General features: G+C 36.6%; 1 protein-coding gene across 2 annotated transcripts in view; it reads left to right on the forward strand.

Annotated features, from left to right (window-relative positions):
• Positions 1-5,240, forward strand: part of LOC100945874 (zinc finger protein 682-like) — an 11,493-nt gene extending 6,253 nt beyond the window's left edge. Inside the window, exons 3-5 of one of the 2 annotated variants that reach the window (XM_023508966.1) lie at positions 3,574-3,888; positions 3,973-4,056; positions 4,141-5,240. In XM_023508966.1, coding sequence (XP_023364734.1) covers positions 3,574-3,888; positions 3,973-4,056; positions 4,141-5,042 — 1,301 coding nt within the window. In that variant the 3' untranslated portion in view covers positions 5,043-5,240. Of the gene's footprint in view, positions 1-3,573 lie in introns of both variants that reach the window. The other variant, XM_023508967.1, reaches the window with a different exon arrangement.
• The last annotated feature ends 4,281 nt before the right edge of the window (positions 5,241-9,521 follow it).

Below are 9,521 nucleotides of genomic sequence, written 5' to 3' on the forward strand. Positions count from 1 at the left end.
GCCTCCCAAGTAGCTGGGACCACAGGTGCCCGCCACAACGCCCAGCTATTTTTTTTTCTGGTTGCAGCCATCATTGTTGTTTGGTGGGTCCGGGCTGGGGATTCGAACCCGCCACCTTAGGTGTACGTGGCTGGTGCCTTAGCCAGTTGAGCTATAGGCGCCAAGCCTATAAGTGGATTTATAAAGCTTTATGCTATAAAGCATAAAGTCAAGATTTATCTATGTTGAAGATATTAGATTTTCAGCTTTTAAAAACCTAAGTATTACACCAGTTTTTTATATCCCAAATTGTATTTATCCATTCATTTTGTGAGGCAGGTTTGCATTGCTTTCAGATATTAGCTTTTGTGAATAATGCTACAATAAATGTTAATGTGCAGGTAACTCTTCATTTGATCATATATGTAAAAGTTTTATATCCTGCATTTTATTTCACTGGTCTAGTTATCTGCTTTTATGCCACTAGCAAACTGTTTTACTTTTTGCTTTTGTTGTTGTTTTGAGACAGTCTTACTGTGTAACCCTCAGTAGAGTGCTGTGGCATCATAGCTCACAAGAACATCAGACTCTTGGACTCCAGCAATTCTCTTGACTCAGCCTCCCAAGTAGCTGGGACTACAGGCATCCGCCACAATGCCTGGCTATTTTTAGAGATGGGGGATCTCTGTCTAACTCAGGCTAGTCTTGAACCTGTGAGCTCAGGCGATCCACCCACCTCTGTCTCCCAGAGTGCTGGTATTACAGGCATGAGCCACCTTGTCCAGCCCCTTTACTTTATTTTCAACTATGTCTTGAAATCAGAAAGTATAGTATCTCCAGTATTCTTTCTTTTCCTTTTTGGGGGGGCTCTTCATGATAGTTAGAGGTTCCATATAATTTTTGAATTTCTTTTTCTGCAAAATATGACACTGAGAATTTTAAAGAGATTGCATTAAATTTATAGATCATTTTCAGCAGTATATACATCTTCACAAAATTAAAATCTTCCAACCCTTGAACAAGAAAGAGCATACTTCTTGAGTCATTTAATTTCCATTTATTTGTGGATTTTCTGGTTTTCCTTATATTATTACTTTCTCTTTCCATTTCATTTGGACAATAACTAATAGTCTGTAAGATTTTAATTTGTAAAAATCTGTAAAGAATTGTTTTGTGGGCTCGGTACCTGTGGCTCAAGCAGCTAAGGCACCAGCCACATACACCTGAGCTGACAGGATCGAATCCAGCCCAGGCCCGCCAAACAATGACACCTGTAACCAAAAAAATAGCCAGGTGTGGCAGGCAACTGTATTCCCAGCTACTTGGGAGGCGGAGGCAGGGGAATTGCTTGAGCTCATGTCTGTTAAGTATAATTGTTTTATAATACATTCAAGTTGTCTCATCCCTTCTTAATGTTGTATCTTACATTATTATTCATTGCTGAAAATGGGGTAGTAAAATATCCTACCATTATTGTACATTTTTGCTTTAATTCTGTCAATGTTTCCTTTAAATTTGGGCAAGTCCTATTTTACACACACACAAATAAACACACATGCACGTACATATGTATTTTTATATATTATATGCTATATGTATATAAAATATAAAAATAAATCATAGGTTTCCAGTGAATGAACTCTTTTTTTTTTATTAATATCCTTTTTTTTTTGGAGATAGTCTTGCTCTGTTTCGTGGCTAAAGTGCGATGGTATCATTACAGCCTAATTGTTCCTCCTCCCTCAGCCTCCTGAGTATCTGGGACTGTAGACATGCACCACCATCCAAAGTTAATTTTTCTGTTTTTTGTTGAGAGTTGGCCTTACTTTTGCCTAGGATGATCTTAAACACTTGACCTCAGGTGATCCACCCACAACTTACCAAACTGCTGAGATTATAGGCATGAATAACTACACATGACCTAATACTTTTTTTGGTGCTTTTTCACAGTTTTGACTTAAAGTACATTATAGAAAATAAAACAGATTTTGTCTGAAAATATATTATGACCTTCTCTGCTGTCATTTGATTAACATTTGCATGAAATGTCTGGTGATAATAAACTTTTTCAGAATATAGTTATCTTGATAAGTTTTCATTTTTCTTAATTTAGAAAGGCAGTTTTTTTTCTGTGTGTAGTATTTCTGCTTTGAAGTGTTTGTTCTTTTGGAACTTTGACTATATCGCCTAACTTTTTTGACATGCAAGGTGTTTTTTAATAAATCCACTAGTAATCTCATAGGGGCATGCTTAGAGATGATACATCACATTTCTCTTGCTACTTTCAAGATTCTCTTCCTGCACTTTGCTTATAATTTGTCTTGTTATGAGTCTCTGTTTATTCTGTCTGAAATTCGTAGCACTTCTTGATTTTTTTTTGTATGTCTTTATTTTTACATTTGAGAACTTTTCGGTCATTTCTTATATTCTTCGTGTGTAAATTTCTGTTTCTTCTTTATGCTTTTTTTGTTGATATTCTCATATTTCTAATTTTACTTAGTTTTTCCATTTCACTCAGTGAGTACCATTCAGATGCATGTTTTCAATGTTGCAAGTTTATTGTAGTACAGCTCCATTTCTTTACGGTTATTCCTGATCATTGACTTCGTTTCTTAGATTGGGTTGTGTCAGCAGGGTATTTTGTATATGTCGTAATCTTTGGTTGAAATTTGAGAATTTAAAAAAAGTCACCTTTCACAAGCTTTATGAAGTGTCTTTTTCCTAGGGGAGTCAGACAACCATCTGCTATATTAGAGATTCAAGGAGTCTCAGATCTGTCCTTAGGATATGTCTTCTGTAGCAGTGTGTGTTTATTTTCCACATTTCCTCTCAAGAGCCTGTCATCATTTGCTATACCCGTTCTGTCTGTGGTACTAAAATCTTTCTGCTGCTGTAACAGTAATTTACCTTTGGTTTTAGTACACCCAGTCTCTTTCAAACTGTAGCACCATTCCTTTCACACTTATGTAGGAGACATAAATAAGTCTTTGGAAAGGTGCCCAAAAGCCAGAAGGATCGATGCACGTGTCACTATTTTCTTTCTGTTTTGAGGGAAACAGCTAGGAGTTGAGAGTTTGCTTCTATGTAGAGGCAGTCCCCAAGTTATAAACATCTGACTTTTGTACAACTAGCATTTATGAATAGCGACTATTACCCTAAGTTATTTGACTGATGTATGGCTCACACTTATGAATGGAGGCTACTACCAGCAATAGTTAAATGTACCTGCTCCAACTTACATATAAATTCAACTTAAGAACAAACCTATAGCACCTATCTTGTTTATAACCCAGGGACTGCCTATGTTAAGAAGGAGTAAAGACAGTGATGGGTAAATATAACAAACTCCTTTCTCTTCCTCTTCTTGGCATTGTGCTCAGTTACTATGCTAAAACTCTTACTAGTTTTTAGAATTCCCACTATTGGTCAGTATAGTTTTATCTCATTGATTTATTGAAAGAGAATTACAGGCTCTATATTATATTTTGCCACATTGGTGATATGCTTAGAATAATTTTTTACATTGAATTTATAATGTATATTCCTCTGAGTTTAAAAAATAAGTGGGATAATTATGTTTTAAATTTCTTTCAGCTATGTCTTCTCATTCTGCCGAAGGCTGTTTGCCAGAGCAGCGCATAAATGTTTTATTTGAAAAAGTCATACTAACAAGATATGGAAGCTGTGCCCTTGAGAATTTAAACTTAACAGAAGACTGGGAAAGTGTGGGTGAGTGTACAGAGCAGAAAGAATGTTATAATGGACTTAACCAGTCTACAAAAACTACCCACAGCAAAATCTTCCAGTGTAATAAATGTTTGAAAGTCTTCAGAAAATTATCAAATCTAAATAAACATAAGATGAGACATATTGTAGAGAAACCATTTAAATGTAAAGAATGTGGGAAAGGCTTTAAGCAATGCTCACACATTATGGACCATAAGAGAATCTATAATGGAAAGAAATCTTACAAATGTAAGAAATGTGGCAAAGTCTTTAAGTCTTTATTAAGCCTTTCTAACCATGAAATAATTCACACTGGAGAGAAACTCTGTAAGTGTGAAAAGTGTAGCAAAGGTATGAACCACAGCTCAAACCTTTCTAAGCGTAGGAGAATTAATACTGGAGAGAAACTCTACAAATGTGAAGAATGTGGCAAAGTCTTCAATCAGTGCTCATACCTTACTAAACACAAGAGAATTCATACTGGAGAGAAACCTTACATATGTGAAAAATGTGGCAAAGCCTTTAATCAGTGCTCATACCTTACTAAACACGAAAGAATTCATTCTGGAGAGAAACCCTACAAATGTGAAGAATGTGGCAAAGCTTTTAACCGGTGCTCACACCTTACTATTCATAGAAGAATTCATACCAGAGAAAAATCCTATGAATGTGAAGAATGTGGCAAAGCCTTTAATCAGTACTCATACCTTGCTAAACATAAGAAAATTCATATTAGAGAAAAACCCTACAAATGTGAAGAGTGTAGTAAAGCCTTTTACTGGTATTCAGACCTTTCTGTTCATAAAAGAATTCATACAGGAGAGAAACCCTACAAATGTGAAGAATGTGGCAAAGCCTTTAATCAGTTCTCATACCTTACCAAACACAAGAGAATTCATACTGGAGAGAAACCCTACATGTGTGAAGAATGTGGCAAAGCCTTTCACTGGTACTCAGACCTTTCTGTACATAAGAGAATTCATACAGGAGAGAAACCCTACAAATGTGAAGAATGTGGCAAAGCCTTTAATACATGCTCGTACCTTACTAAACACAGGAGAATTCATACTGGAGAGAAACCATACAGATGTGAAGAATGTGGCTCAGCTTTTAACCAGTGCTCATATCTTACTGCACATAAGATAATTCATAAAGGAGATAAACCTTATAAATGTGAAGAATGTGGCAAAGCCTTCAACCAGTGTTCATACCTGGCTGCACACAGGAGAATCCATACTGGAGAGAAACCTTACAAATGTGATAAATGTGGCAAAGCCTTTAACTGGTGTTCAGACCTTGCTATACATAAGAGAATTCATACCAGAGAAAAATCCTAAGAATGTAGCAAAGCCTTATCCAGCACTCAAATCATTTCTGTACAGAGAAGAACAAATGAATGATAATATGACAGAGCCTTTAATCAGTGCTCATACCTTACTTTGAGTAAGATAATTTATGTTGGAGAGAAACCCAACGAATGTAAAGAAGTGGCAAAGCTTTTAACTAGTGCTCACACCTATCTATACAGAGAATTCAAGAACAAAAAGTTTTACAAATCAAACCAAAAACAAACCCAAGCACAGTGGCTCACGCCTGTAATCCTAGTACTCTGGGAGGCTGAAGCAGGTGGATTGCTTGAGCTGAGAAGTTGGAGACCAGCCTGAGCAAGAGTGAGACCTTTTCTCTAAAAATAGCCAGGCATTGTGGCTGGTGACTGTAGTCCCAGCTACTCTGGAGGCTGAGGCCAGAGAATAGCTAAGTTCGAGGTTGTTGTGACCTATGACACCACACTCTAATGAGGGTGACAAAGTGAGACACTGTCTCAAAAAAAAAGAAAAATTTACAAATTTGAAGAATGTAGCAGAACCTTTAACAAGTACTTACAACTTTCTGTATATAAGAAAATTCATATGGAAGAAACACTCAAAAAATTTGAACAGGCTCGGCACCTGTAGCTCAAGCGGCTAGGGTACCAGCCACATACACCAGAGCTGACAGGTTCAAATCTAGCCTGGGCCTGCCAAACAACGACAACTACAACCAAAAAAATGGCCAAATGTTATGGTGGCCTGTAGTCCCAGCTACTTGGGAGGCTGAGGTAAGAGAATCACCTAAGCCCAAGAGTCGGAGGTTGCTGTGAGCTGTGATGCCACGGCATTCTACCCAGGGTGAGAGCTTGAGACTCTGTCTCAAAAAATAAATAAATAAAAATTTGAACAATGTGGCAGAGCCTTTATTAAGTGTTCATACTTTACTAAACATAAGATAATTTGTATGTGAGCAAAATCCTACAAATGTAAAGAAAGTGGGAAAGGCGCTGGTGACTGTTCACATAGTACTTGGTATGAGAATCATACTGGGTAAAAGTATAAATTTAACAACTGTTAGGATGCCTTTCAGAAAATACTAAGAGTATTTACACTGAAAAAAAAGTTAAAACCATAGAGTGGTGTAGTACTTTTCTTATATTACAGATCTTATTGTACACAGACTAATTTATACTGTAGGGAAATCATCAATTTCTCAAGTTTATTTTGATTCACAGAATTTGGATTGGAAACAAACTGTACAAATACAGGAAAACCTTTTTTACAAAAATTACACCTTTGAAAACATCAGAGATGTTTTACAGATGCCATAATGTAAATAAATATTTGTTAGTGTATCAACGCTAAACATCACAGTCCATAGTCAAAAGAACTAAGGTACTAATAACCTCAGACATCACTGAAGAAGAGTGTTGATTGCAGAGAATCATCCAAAGTTGAATTAGTTATATCTTATGCGTGTTTATGTTTGGGGGAAACGGGATTGATTTTGTGGAGAGTTAGGACTACATTCATAATACAATCTTTGCATTCAAAATTTTTGAACTTTGTTTTGAAAATTAGATATTGGTATAATTCAACTCTCAAATTATTTGCGTGTGCCTTTGTTTGGAGTGTTTCTGTTAAAGCATGTGGACAATTCTTCCTGCATCAAAACTAATATCCTTCTAAATTAGACTGGCATCGTTCACATACTCTTCCAAGGAACACTAAGGACACTGAAATGTAAGATGTATGAAAAATAATCTAAGTGGAAAGGATCTTTGTGATTAACTTAGAAAGGTGCAAGTGATGTCAGAGGTAGGTATTGAGAGAATTCTACATTGTAGTTAGACATATTTTGAATTTTAGAAGAAAATTGCATAATAAGGTGACTTTGAAATTATTTTTAAGGTGTATGAACTTAATTTGTTTTAATAAAACAAAATTGTGTTTGATGTTTTAAGAGTATGGTGTATTGAATAAAGTATTTTCCTGCCATCCACCTTAATTAACCTGTACACCTTATTCAATGTTGTAGGTAACCAATGATAATCAAATACTATTGGGTAACATAATGTGGTAATAACTTTAGTGACATTTATTAGAATAGGTAATAATAATTTGAAGAATATCACTTTCTTTTTTTTTTTTAGAGACAAAGTCTCACTTTTCGCACTTGGTAGAGTGCCATAGCAAACAGCTCACAGCAACCTCCAGCTCTTTGGCTTAGGCGATTCTCTTGCCTCAGCCTCCCAAGTAGCTGGGACTACAGGCGCCTTCCACAACACCTAGCTCTTTCATTGTTGCAGTTTGGCCGGAGCAGGGCTTGAACCCTTCACCCTTGGTATATGGGGCCGGCGCTCTACTCACTGAGCTACAGACATTGCCCAAGAATATCACTTTTATAGGGTACACTTTTATTCTTCATATAGCTAAAAGATCATCAATTTCATAGATTACATTTCTATTCCTTATGTAGCTAAAAGGTTATCAATAGGCATACATTTCTGAATCCTGAATGATATTTTACAAAATTTTATCCTACATTTTTCTTTGACCATGGGACCTCTCTGTGGTGGAAAATATATACATTGTTTTGCTTTTTATTTATGTAGAGTCAAATACATAAGTATATCACTATAAAAATAAACGTTACTTGGGCTCAGTGCCCATAACACAGTGGTTACGGCACCGGCCACATACACCGAAGGTGGCGAGTTTAAACCCAGCCCCGGTCAGCTAAACAACAATGATAAACTGCAATAAAAAAAATAGCCAGGCATTGTGGCGGGCGCCTGTAGTCCCAGCCACTTGGGAGGCTGAGGAAAGAGAATCACTTTTAAGCCCAAGAGTTTGAGGTTGCTGTGAGCTGTGATGCAATGGCACTCTAGTGAGGGTGACATAGTGAGACCCTGTCTCAAAAAAATAAATAAAATAAATAAAACAAATACATTAGAACAAAACATAATTCAAAAAGTGTTGATAATTTACTAGCAGATTTTCTCTGCTTTGTATTGCATTTATTTCTTTAAAATCTTAAGCCTTCTGGTTCAGAATATTCCCATGAAATTCTCAGGTTTTAATTGTCTCTTATGCTAGACCTAATACATCATTTTCTTCACCTAAAATTTGTGAGGTATTCTTTATATGATCTCAGATATTGTAAGTATAATTTTTTTTTTTTTGAGACAGTGTCTCAAGCTGTCGCCCTGGGTAGAGTGCTATGGCATCACAGCTCACAGCAACCTCAAACTCTTGGGCTTAAGGAATTCTCTTGCCTCGGCCTCCCAAGCACTTGGGACTACGGGTGCCTACCACGACACACAGCATTTTTTGGTTGTAGTTGTTGTTGTTTGGCAGGCCTGGGCTGGATTCAAACCCACCAGCCTTGGTGTATGTGGCTGGTGCCTTAGCTGCTGAGCTACAAGCACCAAGCCATATAATTTTTTATTTTTTTAAGACAGAGTCTTACTCTGTTGCCCTGGGTTGAGTGCTGTGACATCAAGCTAGGTCATAGGAACCTCAAACTCTTGGGCTACAAGAATAATTTCTTTTTTTAATCTGGCCCAGGCAAGGCTTGAACTCACTGCCCTTGGTGTGCAGGACCGGAGTACTAACCACTGAGATACTGCAGCCAGCTAAGAATAATTTATGAAATTCAATGGTACTCACAAAAATAATTTGAAAATGAGTAATTCCACAGTGAGTGCATTAAGTTAAATTGTGTTAATTTGTTCCTTCAATTTTTTTCTTCTCAGTTGGAGAATCCTACTTGAGCTAATTATCTTTAGTTATGATTCCTTTTCCTTTATATCAGAAGCTCTCAACCTGTGGGTCGTGACCCCTTTGGACTGGATTAAAGGTTTGCTGCATTAGGAAGATTGAGAACAACTGCTTTATATAATTAACATAACTGAGTTGGTTGACTTTAAGGAGACAGTTTGTTTAGGTAAACCTGGGGAGTTTTTATAAGTCAGGAGTTGTTTCAACACATGGAAAAACAAAAGAGCACTTGGTGCTCTATAATTATTAACAGTAGATACTTATAGATGCTCTATAATTATTAACAGTAGATACTTCTGTTGAACAGGAGTTTGTGGTCTCATGTGAGGTATGGAAAATGGTCACGCAAAAAATGGCACTGATTCTTCATCTGCAAAGAAGATACCTGTTCCCAGGCTACACAATTGACTCTCTGAATTTAGAATATAATTCTACTTCTCTAATTTTCTAATTATCTCCAGTTCCGGTGCTTTTTAGATTCTGATGAAAAATTTGACCTTTTTTTTTTTTTTTGAGACAGAGTTTTACTACGTTGCCTTCAGTAGAGAGTGCCATGGTGTTACAGCTCATAGCAACTCTTGGGCCTAAGCCAGTGGTTCTCAACCTGTGGGTCACGACCCCTTTGTAACAATGAAAATACATCCTGCATATCAGATATTTACATTATGATTCGTACAGTAGCAAAATTATAGTTATGAAGTAGCAACGAAAATAATTTTATGG

The sequence above is a fragment of the Otolemur garnettii genome, unplaced genomic scaffold (assembly GCF_000181295.1).
Source record: "Otolemur garnettii isolate 467f Iridium unplaced genomic scaffold, OtoGar3 scaffold00300, whole genome shotgun sequence".
Classification (NCBI taxonomy): domain Eukaryota; kingdom Metazoa; phylum Chordata; class Mammalia; order Primates; family Galagidae; genus Otolemur; species Otolemur garnettii.